This window comes from Falco biarmicus, chromosome 6 (assembly GCF_023638135.1).
Source record: "Falco biarmicus isolate bFalBia1 chromosome 6, bFalBia1.pri, whole genome shotgun sequence".
Taxonomy (NCBI): domain Eukaryota; kingdom Metazoa; phylum Chordata; class Aves; order Falconiformes; family Falconidae; genus Falco; species Falco biarmicus.
In genome coordinates, this window is record NC_079293.1 from 362,844 (window position 1) to 381,171 (window position 18,328).

An 18,328-nucleotide genomic window follows, 5' to 3' on the forward strand; every position below is an offset into this window, starting at 1 on the left:
ATTAAAGCAACAGTTAGGAGGTACAGACTTGCTCATTATTAAAACTGAGGAAAAAATACTTGAGATGAGGACGTAAGTATTGTCTGTATAGTTCTTCCCCTTGATGTCTGGGGAATCATAGATAAAACCCTGAAGGATCCATGGCTTTCAAGAAGGAATACTAGGTTTGTTGAACAAGTTTGTCTCTAATGAAAAGGTGGTAATGATGCAAATACCTAAGCAGTATGGATGATTCTTTGTACCCGTCCACCTACTCATGTGATGGTGAGTATGGGTTTCACATACACGTTGCCTTTCATATAATCTTGTTTTTTTGTTCTTTGAAGTTTTCTGTAATTTATTCTCTAAGCACACTCTAAGCATACATATATGTGTAAACATAAGACATAAGAAACTAACGCTAGGAACATCAGGGGTGATCAGTAAGCATATAAATTCAAAAATAGGAATTTATCTTGCAGGCAACGCTGCCATCTGGTGGTGGAAACCCCAAAATCAGTGTATCTATAGGATCAAATTTTGTCTTTAGAAACCAGGTTTCTGCAATATCATCAAGAATTCTACTGTGAAACATTACAGTATTAGTGTCTTGTTTTATTTCTGTAGAGGTTGAATTTGGGATAGTTATTTTGCTGTGTACTTTGATGCTCATTGCAGTGTAATCCTTGTATGTATATTGTTAATAAGTAACTTTCATGTAACTTAAAATACAAACCGCTGCTAAAAGGATTGATGGGATCTTGGAATTTTGAAACCTTTTTGGCAAGAACCTGCACAATTTGTTTCCAAACAGTTTCTGCATTAGAAGGTGAGTTAAAGCATTGTTGACTGGATGTATTTACTGGAGTCTTGTTGTGCTGTGTTGCAGGAGAACTGATTAACCTTGCTATGTATTGTGAAAGAATAAGGAGGAAATTTTGGCCAGAATGGCACCATGATGATGATAACACTTTGTATGAATCTGAGGAAAGCAGTGAAGCAAGCAAGACTTACTCCCCTTTGCAGGACTTCAGTTTTTATTCAAGGACAGAAACATTTGATGAGGAAGGGAACAGTATTTCTCAAACTCCTGACACAGATTACACTGGACACTCCCTCTTTGATTCAGATGTGGACATGGATGAGTACAGAGATCATGAACAATGCAAGTGATGTGTACAAGCATCTCCCATTTTGCAGAGAAGCTGTTTCTTGGGATCAGTTTTACTTATTTTCTCCTTCAGGTCAGCAGGAGGTTTATACCACTTTGGAAGAGACCATTGTGCTTGGCTCAGCTGTCACGTGCTACCTGGACTATTTCAACTTTATTTCATTTTGTGTAACTGTTCAGGTGGAACCAAGGTAAACAGTTGTTTAAAACACACACGGGCAAATGGAAGGTCCAGAGGGCAACAGGACTGGACCTTTCAGTCTACATTTTTGTTCACATTTGAAACCACATACCACAACCAGGTGGGACAGACCTCTGGGAAGTGGAACATTTGTGTTGATATCTTATCTTTACAAGAATGGACTGAGGACAAATATGGAAGAGGGATGACTGACACACCATTCTCCCATCGAAGAAAATGATTGATGCTGTTATTGAAAAGGACCTGAGGGTCTTGGTTGACAGCTGGCTGAACATGAGCCAGTGGTGTGCCCAGGTGGCCACCAACAGCATCCTGGCTTGTATCCGAAACAGTGTGGCCAGCAGCACTAGGGAAGTGATCATTCACCTGTACTGAGCACTGGTGAGGCCGCATCTTGAATTCTGTGTTCAGTTTTGGGCCCCTCACTACAAGAAAGACATTGAGGTGCTGGAGTGTGTCCAAAGAAGGATAATGAGGCTGGTGAAGGATCTGAAGCACAAGTCCTATGACAAGCAGCTGGGGGAACTGGGGGGGGGTTTAGTCTGGGGAAAAGGAGGCTCAGGGGGGAAACCTTTATTGCTCTCTACAGCTACCTGAAAGGAGGTTGTAGCGAGGTGGGTGTTTGTCTGTTCTCCCAAGTAGCAAGTGATAACAAGCCTCAAGTTGTGCCAGAGGTGATTTAGATAGGTATTAGGAAAAACTTCTTTGCCAAAAGGATTGTCAGGCATTTGAACAGGCTGCCCAGGGAAGTGGTTGAGTCACCATCCCTGGAGTTATTTAGAAGATGTGTAGACATGACACTTGGGGACATGGTTTAGTGGTGGACTTGACAGTGTTAGGTTAATGGTTGGACTCTATGATCTTAAAGGACTTTGCCAACCTAAACGATTCTGTGATTCGGTGGAGTTCCAGGAGTATTTTATTTGATAGCTGCCTGTACTCTAGGTGCATGTTACAGTGTCTGTAGGAAAGAACTGCTCCTAGTTCTTCCAGAGATAGTTAAGGAAGGCAGGAGGAAGACATATTCCTACAGAAAGGAGCTTTTTAGTGTTTCTTGTTCTTTTTCGTTCAAAAGAAAGTTGAAATTGCTACTCCAGAATATTTTTATTCAGGAGGGAAATGTCAGTTTTAATGTGTAACCACCCAAACACTCATCTGGAATGTGTGTTGGCCAAAATTCTTCTGTGCTTTTGAATTACTGTGTTTTTACTTCATGCCCCTGGCTGTTGTCTGCTATTGTTAGACAAGGCTAAAGAATTGTGATTTGTTACTAAAACCCTAGTGCATCTCAGCAGTGGATGCTTTGTGCTTTTTACCAACAGACATGCCAAACCCATGAAGCTTGCAAAGTGATTTGGGGTATTTTTAGGCACGGGATGCTGTGAAAATGGAAGATGTTGGGCCAGGCAATCAAATGTTTTAGAGCTGCCTAGGAAGGTGCTTCCTTAGGTGCTGGCCACTGCGCTGGCTTACACAGTCCCTAAAACTGATGCGTGGGAGGCAGTTGAGCTAGGACAGCGGTGCCAGCACTGCTGTCTGTGGGGATTTCCAGGTGCTGAAACAATAACTGATTTTTAAGGAGACTTTGGTAGCACATCTGTGAATCTGGAACGCTAAATCCAGAATGATTGCACAGGTGCTGAGATACTTTGGTTTTGTCTCCCTAAATGCAGGTTAGAGGTGAGAATGAATCCATTGGTTTTACTTACCAATTTGAAGGTAAGCATTTACATCAGGGTTGCTTGGCCATGACTAATGGTTTTAAGCAGAGATAAAGCACGTGGAACATACAGATAGCTGCGGTATTTGTAAACATGCATATAAAATCAGGTATTTGCCTGCAGACTTTGGTGGTGGCCCATTTAAAAATACTTTAATTACGACTTTCTCAGTGATTTACAGTTAGATGAATCTGGATCCCTCAGCAGAATTTTTATAATGTGTTATTTGTGCCGTATGTTCTGGGAGCAGACAGGGCAGACAGCTACCTTAGGATGTTAATTGTTAGTAGTCGTAATAGTCTGGAGCTTGAAACAACTCCAGCTTTCAAAGAATACCTCTCTTTTTTGTATCATGGAGTGTCTCCTGCAGGGGAAACTGCTTGCTCTGGGGAAAAACGGAGCTAGCTGTGGCTCTGAAAGCAGGGGAACACACGTGAGTTCCCAGGTCTGTTCATGCACAGGAGCCACCACAGTTAGAGCTGATGAGTTTGGTGTGGTCTGAGAAAGGTATGAATTTGTACCTTCCTCAGTTCCTTGGGCATGTCCATGGAGTCACGTCCTAGCCAGTGGTGTCTCCTGTTGTCAGCAAGTGTCACTTGCAAAGTGAACCAAAACGAAGAAGGAGGAGGATACAATCCAGTTACTTGGAACCTTCTCGGGAAACTAAGCACAGGAATAGGGCACAAGAAGATAAATTCTTGGGCTTGAAAGCACAGAGGTGATGGCCTGCAATGCCTGTGAAGCTTCATAGCCAAGTCAGGGCAGAGTATACCTGCAAAAATGTAGGTATTGGTATTCTGGATAGAAGGCATCCATGTCAAAAAGCTCCTCTTTAAAAATGTTTGTGTGTTTGAAATTCTGATGGAAATGTTCTCTTGCATTTGCCCATGTGTGTTTGAAGGCTGTGCTTTCTCCATCTTTTCAGCATTGGGAGGGTGTGCTTGCAGCTGACGAGTCCCAGCTGTGAGTCACAGTTATTAGAAGACCAGCCTGAGTTCAGTGGATAGTATCACCTTTGTAATTTTGGTGGGCTGACAGATCTCTCTGTGGCAGTGTCCCTTGCAGCATCCTGAAACACAGGTTAACCAGAAGTCAGCAATGTCATTTTACCCTCCCATGTGCATGCAGCTGGATCTGGATTTTGTGTGGCCGCACACAGCCAGCGGTGGGTGCAGAGACGGGAAACGCCACCACGGTGCACAGCTGGTGTCACACCACAGCCTCCTTTGTCTGCCAGCACGGGGAGCTGCTGGCATGGTGGGTAGAGCCAGTGTTGCCACACAGCGGCATGGGGAGCCGTGCTGAGGATGTAGGTGCTTTGCTGGGCCGTGGCTATGTTCGCCCCTGCCATTTTTTGCTTTTGTTTCATGTAACTGGCAAATTGCAGCAGAGGCTTAATCTCACCCTGACCAGCCAAGTAACGGGCTTCACCCCTGGGTAGGGTGAAGAGCAGATCGGAAGGGGTTGCAGAAGGCAAAGTGGCTTTTTTCTGTTGGTTGAGTTTTTCAGGGTGTTAATCGGTGAGGTGAACTTACTTTGCAACTTGTCACATGCCTTCCCTTTCTGAGGGACTACTCAGGTTACTTTAGAGGAGAAGTTGGTTGGCTTTCTCCTCGTGACAGCTACTCTTGATAAAGTCTGTGTGTTTAGCTTTGGCTGTGTTTCAAACTAGAGGTGAAATTAGGAAATGACATCTCTTCAGGAGTTTCTAGGTGTAGTATTTTGTTCAGGTTTGGTAGGAAATACTTGCATTTATTTATTCCTTCCAGAAACAAATACTGACTGTTAGATCTCTTTAAAAGGATTTACTCCAAGCTTTTTTCTTTTGGAAGCTGGTCTTGGTAAAGTGTTCCAGGGAGGTGGCGGGAAGGGGCAGGAGGGGGCGGAATATGTTAAAAAAAGTTGTGTGTTGGTTTTTTTTGTAAGCATCTATGAAAAGGTGAAGAGTGTAAGTTCATTTTCGTTTGCATGGGGAAAGAGAAGATGAGTTTTCTTCAAAAAAACCCAAAGAACAGATGTTTTTAACTTTCCAAAATTCTGCTGAAAGAGCAACGTTTTCTTAAGTACTGCAGTGTGTTTGGGGGCTTTTTTATTTTCCTCCTTCAGTCATCTTGGTATTTCATCCTGGTGCTGAGGGGCTATGCAGATCTAAAAATAGTTGGAAAGCATCTTTATTCCCCCCCCCCCCCTTTTTTTTTTTTTTTTGTTTAGTGGTTTTGTGTTTGTGTTGGGTTTTTTTGTTTGTTTGTTTTGGGTTTTTTTTTCTCCCTCACTGATCAAAATTGCAAGCAAATCTGTTGTAGGGATGCCAGAGGTCCTGACCATGCTGCTGATCGGGGTCAGGGATGTCAGGTGTCCCTGCAGCCATGAAACCTGGGACAGCTGACTGCCCAGTGGGTGAGCTGGGATGGCATCTTCAAGTGAGAGGGCGATGGATGCCATGATGTCATCTCTGAGGTGACACAGACCACGTAAAGCTTTTCCCAAGCTGGGAGTCCTGCTGCTGTGGCCAGGCACTCACTGCAGGGTGATGTTAGGAAAGGTTCAGGGACTCTTCTCACAAGTCAGATGTCCATGAGGTCTCTGAGAGTATCACGGCTGTCTGTGGCAAATAAATGTGGTTGTGGTCCCAGCCACAGTCCTGGGCTGGTTTTGGGTAGGCAGCGGTATGTGGTCCTGGTGGGAGGAAAGCTAGCTTGGGCTCCTTCACACTGTCTGACCCCTCCCAAAATAGTGCAGGGGCCCTTGGATGGTCAGGGGAGGAGGCAGTGGGTGGGAGAGGAGAGGGTGGGATGTGGGGAGGGTGCCAGGTGGTGGGTTGCTGCAGGAGGACTTGGGCTGAACCTGAACCTGTGGCCTGGCTAATGCTGCTGTTCCAGCTGCTGGGCGGGAGCCCTGTCCTGCTCACGAGCTGGAGGATGGCCCCTCATCCTGGTGAGGAGACAGCACAGTTTCTCTGATTGCTTTACCTTAAATACCACCAAAAGCCAAGTATTGCCTTTGTTTCCATAGTGCTGCTTTAAGAGAGTAGGTAATTGGTCTGCTCCTAGTTTGGCAAATGGGAGTTTAAACCAAGCCCTGCATTTCCAGTAGAGTTAGATTTGAAGCAGTCTGTTCTTTTTTCATGTGAATTGCAGTGTTTGACTGTATAACACTCTGTCATGTCAGAAGGGATTCGTTTACCCCTGTCGGACTCACTGGCTCTTGTCAGCAGAGCTCACTGTTACCAAGTGGGGAAAACAGACGCTGGGATGTATAGGTCCTACAGAAATCCTACAAATGTGGTGCTTGATTTAAAAACCAAACCAAACCTGATGTTTCAGATCTGGAGGACTGTTTCCATCCAATTATAGCACTGCAAGTCACACATTTTGATCTTTAAAACCTTGGCAATGTCCCTCCAGATCTGTATTCTCTTTGAAAAAATATTGCCTGAAATATTTCTGCAGCAACAGTTCAGGCGCAAATTTCCTTTTGTCAGTGATGTCTGCTCAAGTAGTCATGACAGTTTCATACTGTTTTCATTGAAAGGGCTGTATCTGTCAGATGCTAAGCCTTACAAAATATTGCCTGCTGGAAAAGTGTGTTATGTGCAGATTTATGCAGGGCAGCTCACCAAGTGAAGTTTCTGTGGCAGGGGATGAATTCAAGTGGGTCTTGTCCTTAGATGTTTGAATAAGGATTTGAATCTGTTTTCTGACAAGTAGCTATTTAGCCTAACCTCCACCATCCCCAGATACTGCAAAATTATGAACTAGGCACGTGATCGAAATAAAGCAAATTATGCTGTCCAAATGCAGAATTACATTGGATGGCCCAGTAGCTGGCATATGGAAATGGATATACATAGCATAGGTGTGTCATGCCCATATGTGTCAGTGGCTGTGATCTGGAGGAGTGCCCAGGTCATGGTGTTTAATGCTGTGGACCAAGAGGATTAGAGGTACCTTTGAATGACTGCAGTGGTTTTCAGCAGTTGATCAGTGCTACAGATGCTCCTGTATGCTATGCTAGGCTTCGGGTGTTTGTTAGTGCTAGGTAGACCAGCGCAGGGACTCATTTTGGTAGCTGTGGCTCTGGTGAGGCTGTCGGCATGCTGTCGTCCCGTGCCTGTGCTGCAGCATTGGCTGCATCCCGGTGACGAAGGGCAAGACCCCGTTACAGAGCACTGCAGTGAGCACAGCTTTGAGCTTACTGGTGAACATGGGCTGTCTTGTTTAGCTGGTGCACTGTGGAGGGATGTGTGCCCCTGTACTGTGTGGGTTGCTGGGCGGGAGGGGGGATTTAATTTTTAAGCCAGTTAAGCTAGTCTTCACAGCTTTGCCTTAGTGGAGAAAAGTGTTGCAACATGAATCATCTCTGTCTCTGGTTTTGGGCAGTCCTTTCTTTGATAGCCATTGGGGAGGGCTTCTTTTGCGTTCCTTCCCTGTGGAAGTACCCTAATGTGAACTATTTCCCAGCAGAGGTTTCTGAAGCTCCCTGAGGAGTTTGGAAAAGAAATGGGATGTCGGTACACAGCACAGGATTCTCAGTCAATGAAAACATTGTGTGTCACTACAGTGCTAAACTGTTAATACTGCATTCTGGTTGCCACACTACCAGATTTTTAAGGCCAGAGGAGATTGTTATGAACATCTAGCCTGACTTGTGCATAAAAAGGATTGTAGGATTTCATGTAATGATTTTCACATTCAGCTCAACAAACTAAAGCTGAAGCGGAGCATGTGCTTCCAAAAGGCATTCAACTTTTGCAGAAGAAATAAAATCCTGCCCCCTTTGAAGCTGCTGACAGAAGTGCAGTTTGCTTCAGCGGGGCCGGTGTTTCTGACCGAGCTTCCAAGTGACCCAGAATTTACCACCTCTCTTACTTCTGTGCCTAATTATCCTCACCTAAAAATTTGCCTTATTTGGGGCAGTAAGGCAAACAAGATGTGACTGTGGTTTGTTTTTTTAAGCTCTCTAAACAAAAGTGCTTTTTTTTAAGCTTCACTGGTCGTGTTGATGTTCTCACTGGGCACTAGTTTGTGTGTGTTTCCCCCTCACTTCTTAGTTTGTTCTTATGACGAATCTTTCGTTGAATGTACAGGTTTTTATTTTTCAGGATACTTGAAGAATGGTAGTCCCAAAGCTTTAATCGTTGGGATGTGCAGTACAGCAAGAATGAAGTATATGCAGGTGGATATGGGGGAGGGATATATCCAGGTAGTTGCAGTGTACAAGGCTGAACTAACAAAATGAAGCAACACATTGCTAAATGAGGACTCTAATGCTGTAGCTGCATTATGTTGTTTGTCTATGAACTTACAGGAGACATACATTATTTTAGCACTGTTATTACTACTAGTTTATAAAGCCATATTTAAAATTGTACACTTAATTGTAACATAACTTTGAATTGTGCACTGTGTTGATCCATGTGTGTATATATATGAAAATCTGTATATTTTGTCTTTATGCTGTATGTCATTGGTGTGTAAATTATAACAAACGGATCTAAAATACCTTCCTGGTTCATGTCCTTATTCTGAATGTCTGTGCTTTCTGTAGAGCTGTGAACTATAATGGTGTTCTCTTAAGTATGAGAGCTGGGGGTTGCATGAAACTTTTAATGGCCAACGAGTTAAATGCTCATCTCCAAGGCAAATACTTTAGCCACTAGCATTATTTGGATGGGGTCACTGTCACTGCTGAGCTCTCCACTTGATGCTGGAGGAAGGATTTCGGGAGCCAGCACAAGATGAAGGACTGCAGTTAAACTTGGGCATGAGAGGGTTCTTTGCTCCCCTCTCTCTCTTGGTTTCATGACTACTGCTACCAGTGTGAAAATAAATAATCCTGAAAAGGGAACTCCATCAGGAGTGCATAAGCTTTAAAGTCTTTGCCCAAAGCACTGTGCTGGATTGTTTCGTTGTGCAGTAATATTTTGGAAATTTTTCAGCAAGTGTAAGTCCTTAACCAGACTTGGTGTGCTGCCCTGAGTGTGGCACCAGGACTGTGTGACAGGAGATGTGACATTGCTGGAAGAAATATGGGGCAACAGTATGCAAGTGATAAAGTTGCAAGACTTATACACAGGTGCTTTTAGACCTCACAGAGGCTTGACATCAAATCCCACTTCTTAAGTGATGACATTGGTGTTGCAGATGCACTTCACCTACCTGAACATTAAAGGGGGGAGTCCAGTTGGGCCCAACCCTGTAGTACCATTCTGAATAGGTTTTTAGCTTTTCATGGCTTTACAGTTTTATGGCTGGTGAGGCTGATGTTTAGAGACTTTTTCTCCTCCATTAAGGTTAGAAATGTCAATGTAGTTAATAAGCAGAGGTCAGAAAAACGTGTACCTAAGGTTGAAATGCAGGACGTGAAACATTAAATATTGTGAGCTCAGGAGAGCTGGCAGCCCAAGCTGAGAGCCCTGTTAAGGTTGATTCCAGTTAACTTGTGTCTTGGTGAAATACACACAAACTCTCTTTATCTCCCAGTCCCAAAAACTTTAAATTACAGCATGTGAGAAATACTCTGGATGTAACCCGGTGGTTCTGAGCCATGCAGGCACATGCAGCTGCTTACTCTGCCCTTGTCAGCAGGAGCTTGGTCAATCATAGTATGTCGTGGTATGCCTGATCCTTACTTCAGAGAGCACTGCTGAAAAGGTGAGGGTGCCTGTGTTTTCCACTTGGGGAGGTGGAGGCACGTGGTCCAAGAATGCCCCAGGACAGCACTCTTAATGGAACTGCACAAACAACTTCCCTGAAAAGCTGTTTAGTAGTTGGCTGCATCATGGTGGGGAAATACTGTCCCTGCTCACTGCAGGGGTGTTGGACTAGATGACCTTTAAAGGTCCCTTCAAACGCAAACCATTTTATGACTCTTAATATTCCTCATTTTCCAGTGAAATTGTTAATGGCAGCTGATCAGAAGTCTCTTTATCGGGTCTGTCCCCATGCTGATGTCTGTTGCGAGGCTGGTGTTCAGTTGTCCAAGGTAGGTGCCCAGTACATCCTGAGATACCCTGGGAGACCTGGAACATCTGTGCTGAGCTGGCTGGCAGGATCCAGGGGAGACCTGAGACCAGGAGTGGCAGGTGGAAGCCAGACAGGCTATCTTAATGGCACGTAAATGATGTCTAAACACCTGTTTTCAGGCAACCAAATCCCACCCTGGATAACCACTTTAAAGAGAAAAAGAAAGTAGTGGTGGTGGTGGTGTAATTAGTATTATTCAATGTTATGGTAGGGCCTAAATGTTCTGTCCAGCTTGAGTCCTTGCACACAGTCTTCTTCGCGAGCTCAGACTGCCTGCTGTGAGGTTTGCAATCTCGGAAAAAGTGATGCAACAAGAGTGAGAAGAGAAAGTCTGTTGTTTCGGTATTTGGCTCTGGATTGGGCCACATACATTTGATTTTATAGTAAGACTTTGCTAGGCATCTCTAGGTGTCTGCGTTGTTGCAATCCATGAAAATCTGCTCTGGGTGGTCTGTGCAGCCAGAAGTGTCTGCTCTCAGGTGAGCTGAACCGCTCCCACTGTGCTGACTGTATGGCCCAGATCTCCGTTGGGTGGCAGTGGAAGCTGAACGTGTAGCTCAGGAGTGTACCCTACAGTCAGAGGTCAAAATTATCTCTTAATCCCCAACTGAGTCCTATAACAGCTGTGTCTTTACCTGGAATCCCAGCCATCGCCTCTATTTTGATATGTTTTGAGGGAAATGATGTACCATTTTAAGTGGGAGAAGTTGTTCAAGGAAACTTCAGATTGTAATGTTGAGCGCTCCAGTCACCAGAGTTCAATTGTCCATACAGTTTTAATGCCACCTCTTTTTGCATAAGCATGGAGTTGCAGATTTAAGTTCTTTTGCTCTCTCTCTATTATTTTTTTCCCCCTGAAGACCTCTGCTTCACCTGGTGCAGGGGGTACAGACTGGTGAATTAATGATGAGGTGATTTCATATGAAGTGTGACCCCCAAGCCTTATTTACCGTGCAGGATTTAAGCCCTACAATGGAAAAAAATGATTAATTTCTTTGTGAGCTTCTCTGTGGTAGTCATTACCATGGTTTCTGGGTGCTTCATAAATGTTAACAAATTTATTTTCACAACATCCCTGTTGAGATGCTGTAATAGACAAGACTAGAAAGATAGTTGTCAAAAGCCTTGAAACTATGTGCGAGAAACTGGAATTTGATATAGGAAGAGCCAGTGGATGGACTCAAAGAAAGGAAAGACATAAACAAGCAATAGGCATCAAATATATTCTTAGCAGATGCACTTTATGTGGGTTAGAGCGTCTTGGAGAAGTACTGATTACTCTAGGATGGAAGCTGAGGGTTTAAAATAGAGCCTTGTTAGTCAAAGTAGGCAGGAAATGATTTAAAGGAGAAATGTGGTACCGAAATAATATTTGGAGAGAGGAAGCATGGGCTGGCACCACACAGAGGCCCTTTCTCTGTCCTTCACAGCCAAATCTGCCGTGGCTGGGGGTGTACAGACCTGACAGCTGAATTTTCTCTGCCCAGGTGTGAAGGCTTTCAGGTTGGGCCATCATTTTGAAGGCAGCGTTTGTTTGGGAGCCACCTGAGGCACAATTATTATCTAATAAGAAGCTTTGATTCATTGACTACATCTATGCATAGAGAAACTGCCGTAATTTCACAAACAGTGATTCTCTGTGAGGAAGAAAACCATAATTATTCAGAGTGCAAGCTTCACCACATGCTAATACGGCTCCTGTTGGCATGGCTTCTCGACACCTTTTTTAACTTGTGAATACAGCATCACAGAAATAGGCAGCGGAGCAGGGAAAGGCGATTACTGCCAGGAGGATCCAAAGTGCTCGGAGGTGGAGCGACGTGCTTGCTGTTGCTTGGGAGGCCTGGGGCTGAGCATAGGAAAGGTTCTCCCTACCGCAGCCTTTCTCTGCACCCAGCCCTGTTGTTTGGTGCCACCACTGAAGGTAATCAATGATTCATTGTCACACAGTGATTCGTTGTCACACAGTGATTCAGAAAGGGAAAATGCAAAGGTTTGCTGATGGAAAAACAAGCAGTTGGCTCCCAAATGTGTGCATCTTTTATTCCTGAAAAAGCAAGGGGTGAAATTTGTGCCTCCTTTCTCCTGAGTTGTGCAAATTGTGAACAGTTCATGCTTTTCCTCTTACAGCTCCAGAAAACTTTAATATTTCAGGTGTAAAGTACTGTTACACCTTTTAAAATTAGGACTGTGGCTATTCTGCCTTCTCAGGCTTAGTGCCATCTGAAGAGTAAATATTCTCCCAGCTATCCTCTGAAAGCCAATGCCAGCCCTGCTATTCCCATTAAAATAATTCAAAAGACTACATTTACTTTAATGTACGCATCCTAACAAATATGAGTTGGGAAGTGCCTGGATTTCATTGTAGCTCATAACCAGCTACCAAAATCCTGCAGAATGCCAAGGGGTTGTAAAAGTTTGAGGATGATACGAAGAATTTCTAGCTGCTATAAGTATTGTTAGTTAATTTATTTGCTTTCTGCTGTAAGGCCAAAAGCAAACCTTAAACAAAGAGGGGGAAAAAAGTAACTAAATCTGATACACCATTTACATAGCTATGGATAAATCTAGAACTCACTTGGGGAATCAGAAAGCAGAAAAATCTTTTTAAAGGCCGTGTAATGAAATAGTTTACAATATCAAAGCCCTTAGATAAGTTGTTAAAGAAATCTTCAGTCTTTTATTGAAAGCCATGAAAGTATTAGTTACTTCTACAATGAGCCTAAAAATGTGACAAACAATAATGAGTGGTATGATTGCTAACTAATCTCTCCGTGGTTTTGGAGCTGGCTGACAAGATGGGTAAAAGTCAAGTAAAGGACTTAGATTTCCAGGACAAGATTTGCCTTGTCTATTATTATTATTATTATTATTATTATTATTATTATTATTATTATTATTATTATTATTATTATTATTATTATTATAATCCATAGATAGATTTCATGAGAGCTTTGGAAACACGCATTGCCTGAGCCAGACAGCATCAGGCGAGTGTCAGAAAGGACCATGTATGTGATACTTGCTTGCAAATAGCTGTGGCTGGTGGGAAAAAAGAGCAAGCATTTAAACAAATGGGGTAAAACAGAAGGTTTTGATAGGAGGAAGGTACAGAAGATGAGCAATTGTTATACACATGCAAACCTAATGGTTGGTACTTGAAGTTTTAAAATTCTGCCTAGTACAATTTTAAAACTCTGTGGGGAGAAAGAAGGGTGAAATCTATAGGAGGGTGCCTCCATCATATTTAACGCTACGATAAGCGACAATGGAGATCGAGCGGCTGCAGTGGGCAAATTCCTGTTCGCAAAGTCTGTATGGAACAGCGTGCTTTATTGCAATGATGGTGTAGTCTGTCTCAGAGTAGCTGATGCTGGCAAAAAGGCCAGATAGGTTTTGTGGTAAACTTTTACCAGTCTAAAACCAGGCATTTTGAAGTGTTCAAAATGGCTTGTATCAGATTATCTTAAAATTGAGCATTTTCCATGCTAATAAGGTGAGAAGCTTCTGGATTTGCTGCTGGTGTTTGAGGTTTCTCTTTAGCATGAGTAAACACTAGCAGGTTTTGTGACAACTTTTACTTGCACAAATACAAGTGCATACTTATTTCATTGAAGTGTATGTCAGAAAGAGGGTCATTCAACATCTAAATTAAACATTTTCTGAGCTCTACAGACAATCTTGTATTCTACTGTCTTTTGGCGGCTGAGGAGATGGGAAGATGGAGAAGAAACTGAGATGAGGAAGGAAATGGTAAATAAAATAATATTCAGGTAAACATGTTTATAAAATCATAATTTGTACAGCTCTGATTACAAACTTCCATGATTAAATTTCACGGATACCAAAACATGGCTGGAATGACTCAGAGGAGACACATTATTTATTTTGGCTTGAGTACTTGCCTGCAGCCTGCTGGATGCTCCCCTCCTGGGCACCCTTCCCGTACGCACCGTGCCACTCAACAAGGCAAAAAATGCTGAAGCAGAATGAGTCGTCCTGCAACATTTCTGCTTACAAATCTTATGAAACATTCCTGTTTCCATCCCAATTCAAGACAGAAAGATGCTTCAAAGTGAAAATATTTCTAGGGAAATGAGTTTGACGTAGCCGTGGCCCGAGCAGCAGCCTCACACTGTGCTCTTTATCTGATTCCCTGCTGCTGGGAGGTGCCAGGGCCAGTTATTAATTGCTCATCCCCAAAGTTCTGTGCTGGGGTTAAAATGACAACTTAGGTGTCAATCAGCCTGATTTTGATCTGGTATAACAATGCCCCAAATAAGGAAAGGCCCAACAAAGTCCCCGTTTAGCTGGTTTTTCATTTTCGCTCTGTGTGTAATCTCTGTCAAACAGAAGTGCCATTTTTAACTGTAATCTAAGCCTGTTTGCCTCTGTACCAGAGTTGAGGGTAGCTCATGTCATCAGGCCACTGCAAACATAAGCAAACAAAGCTTTGTTAGGTAAGTAAATATTTTTTTCTTTTTGACATGTGAATGAAATGAAATAGATATGAGTGATTGACTGACACTGGAGATGTCAGACCCCTCGATGCCCCCCTCCTGGCCTAGTTTAGTCAGCATTTTGTTCCATACATATTCAAAATATCACTAGTTCTTTTTTATCCAGAACTCTAAATGAGAGAACGATGTTTGTAATTTAAAGTGTTGATCCTTCCCCTCCTTTAACCTCCCCATCCTAAGCAGGGTATAGTCAGCCAGTTTAGCATTCAAGCCAAGTGAATCATGCCACGAGCTTTCAGCGACACAATTCCATCACCTAATGCAGATACACCGTGTTTCTAAAACATCTAGTGGTCTCTACTTGATGCTTCATCTCTTGGCAGTTGTATATGAGGAAGCAGAAATAAATCATCCACTTTGCATTCAGCAAAACATTTTTGTGGATGGCTGAAGCTGGGCTTCAATTTGCCTTCAGTTTGCTTCTGCAGTTCAACCTCCTCCTACTGGTTCTGACAAGTCTCTAGCAGAGCTGGCTGCTCCTGCACATGGTGATGTGCACCCTCCTGTTTGTGTGGGCTGCCATCTCACTAGGAGAGGATCCAGCATTGAATGTTTCGACCTCTTTTCTTTCCTGGGGAAAATTGAAAGAGACTCTGAAGAGATCTGGAAGAAGCTGCAAAAAAGACCCTGACATCTTTCTTCAAGGGGTTGCCCATGTGGCACTGTTGTAGATTTTCATTATTTATTGTTACCAGAAGAGACACATGAGATGTCCCATCCAATCTTGCTGTATTTATACATCAGGGAAACGTACATAAAGCTGTTGTTTGTGCCCATTTCTTCTACTTTTGCAGAATCCTCTTTGATGATCAACTACTGTCAGCTGCAAGGAAGGTCCCTGCTGCATCCTGAATCATTCCTCTGAAGACATCTCTTCTGTGCTTGCATTGATGGATATGTGGTGGTAGTGAGGTATTGCTGCCATGCTCAGGTGACTTCTAGATCCCCATGCGGTGGCAAATCTGCCTCCTTACTTTCTCTTGTTTCCAGTTCCCAGCCACCTACTCTTCCTTTTGTGGTGTCTGGACATAGCTGTCCAAGTGTACTTGCTTTCTGGAGCTGCTATGTTGTGCTGGAACAAATGCCTCCAGGCTTTGCTGTGTCACCACTTCAGCCATCTCTTCCATCTTCTGGTGGAGAGGAAATCAGGGCCCTTCCTTCTTCCTCCATGCTGGCTACTTACCGTGGAGACATATTTAAATAGGAAAACTTGTACGTTCTTCAAAATTGCCTCTGCGTTCCCTTGCTCAGGGGTTTCCTCACAACCACAGAGTGGCTGCGATGGGTTTGGGCAGCACGGGACATCCCTCCACTAGATTCCGGAACCTGCTGCTGCATGGAGCAGCTGCCCCCACCCTACCCTGGTGGGGGCATCCACAGCAGAGAATCATAGAATCATGAAATGGTTTGGGGTTGGAAGGGACCTTAAAGATCATCCAGTTCGAACTCCTCTGCCATGGGCAGGGACACCTTCCACTAGAGCAGGTTGCTCCAAGCCCCATCCAGCCTGGACTTGAACACCTCCAGGGATGGGGCATCTACAGCTTCTGTGGGCAACCTGTTCCAGTGTCTTGCCACCCTCACAGTAAAGAACGTCTTCCTAATATCTAATCTAAATCTACCCTCTTTCAGTTTAAAGCCATTGCCCCATGTCCTACCGCTACGTGTCCTTGTAAAAAGTCCCTCTCCAGCTTTCTCGTAGGCCCCCTTCAGGTACGGGAAGGCTGCTAGAAGGTCTCCCCGGAGCCTTTTCTTCTCCCGGCTGAACAACCCCAGCTCTAGCTCTCTCAGCCTGCGTTCATAGGAGAAGCTTGCCCTTAATTATCACATCTGCACTGACGCAGCCTATGTCAGCAACCTGTCCTTCATCTGACCTTCAGCACTCACCTTTGTCGTAACAGCACATCTTTTCACATTATTTTCACAGAAACACAAGGCACCTGTGCAGTGTCAGCAGTGCAGCAGTAATTTAGCAATTTGTAGATTGCTGATTGGCAAAAGTGGGAGACAGCTCGTGCAAGCAGCAGAAATTCTGAAAAATATAGTCAATTTTTGATTTAGGATTGTTGAATATCTCTTAAACCTCAATCCTATACGTGTTGACAACAAATACATCACACGCCAAAAATTCTGCTGGATCAAAAGCCATGAAATAACAATTCCAAGATACTTGACAGTCCCCATCCTGCCCCTTTGGCAACAGCATGGGAAAATGAGTACAACTGTGTAATTCTATCTGCGCCTCATCCAGGTATTTTTCAGGGACTCCTGCATTGTATTAAGGAAAAATACAGTGTTAATCTCAGAGAATAATACTATTAGAGCAAGAGTTTTTATTGAATTTGTCACAAGAATGCACTATTGTATTTTTCTAAAAATTGTAGAGAACTATTAATACATTATACTTTGCCATGGTTTTTAAATTGTACACTTAATGTACCTTCTGGTTTTTTTGATTAATTTTCTACCACTGTTTAAGTTAAAAACGATCTTTCAGCCAACAGCCAAGCTTTAAGTGCTGGAGAAAGACAACATAAAGACAATCTACTAATTTGGCAAATGTATTTGAAGGGGCTTGAAGAGGAGGCCCTCTGCTGCCAAGTGCTTTGGAGGTGCTTTACACACAGCCACGGGAGGGCAGTGGATGACTTGGATATCTGGTTTCTTTCTATTTTTTATCTGTTTTTTAATCGTTTCGTTTCCCTGCCACCAAGCTCCTATCTTGTCAAGAAATAAAAATTTGATGCTGATGCGAGAAAGCGGATTTGATTTTCATTTCCCTCTGCGGGTTTGGCACATTTCCTTCATATTCCTGTTAGTTCAGTTTATCATCAATGTGCGGAGAGCATGCGATACCATCCCTGGTACTGCACACAGGGCAAGAGGGGAGCTGGAGAAACGTGTTTGTACAACTCCTGTGTTTACACAACTTTCGAGGTCAGGACTTCCTTCCAAGAAAAAGACAGCAGAGAGCCCACAAACAGTTTAATGGCTGTCTGAGGTGCTCACAAGTGATCCTAAATACATTCTGAATTCTTCCTTCTTCATTGAAAGACTTGACCCATGTTCAGCGTAGCTTTCAGCCAACAAGCAGTTTAATATAGCAAATTTATAGCTTTAGACCCTCCTGTGGTTTGCTGATGGGCTGATGTTATGTTTTTGCCTTAGCTTTTTGCTAAGCTAGCAAAGGGTAAAAGTTGTAATTATAATCAGTATTAAACATTTTTGCTAAAAACAAATGAAAATGGGTCTTCTTGTGATCAGTGTTAGTGGCCAGAGGGTCTCTGTGTTGAACAAAAGACAAGTGAAAATGTCAGGACACTCTCCAGACTGACCCTGTACCCCAGTCAAAGGCACAGAAGTTGGCAAATACTCAGGATCACAGGAAGTCCAGCCTCGCAGCAAGCAGAAACAGCCACATACCAGCTGGACAAGCGCTCCGTAGAGACTGAATACGAGTTTACAGTTCACAGCAGAAGTGATGTTTGAAACATTTGGAAGCAAGTTAGGGAGAACAAAGGCTGTTTCAGTGGCACACTGAGTGTGGGGAGGAGAGGAGAGCATCCGCAGCCTGCCAAGGCGGTATGAAATATATGCCTGTGTCTCAATATGCCAGAAGCTTCTGGGCTTTATTCCCAGAACTCCTACTGGCGTGTATGACCTTGTGCTAGTCACCCACGCTTGCTATGCCTCAGTTTCCCTATTGCAAA

General features: G+C 43.5%; 1 protein-coding gene across 1 annotated transcript in view; it reads left to right on the forward strand.

The window, feature by feature from the left end:
• The window catches only part of FAXC (failed axon connections homolog, metaxin like GST domain containing), a 29,759-nt gene extending 21,184 nt beyond the window's left edge, over positions 1-8,575 (forward strand). The window contains exon 6 of the mRNA XM_056343882.1: positions 869-8,575. Within this exon, the coding sequence (XP_056199857.1) occupies positions 869-1,152 (284 nt within the window). The 3' untranslated portion in view covers positions 1,153-8,575. The remainder of the gene's footprint in view (positions 1-868) is intronic.
• Positions 8,576-18,328: the final 9,753 nt, after the last annotated feature.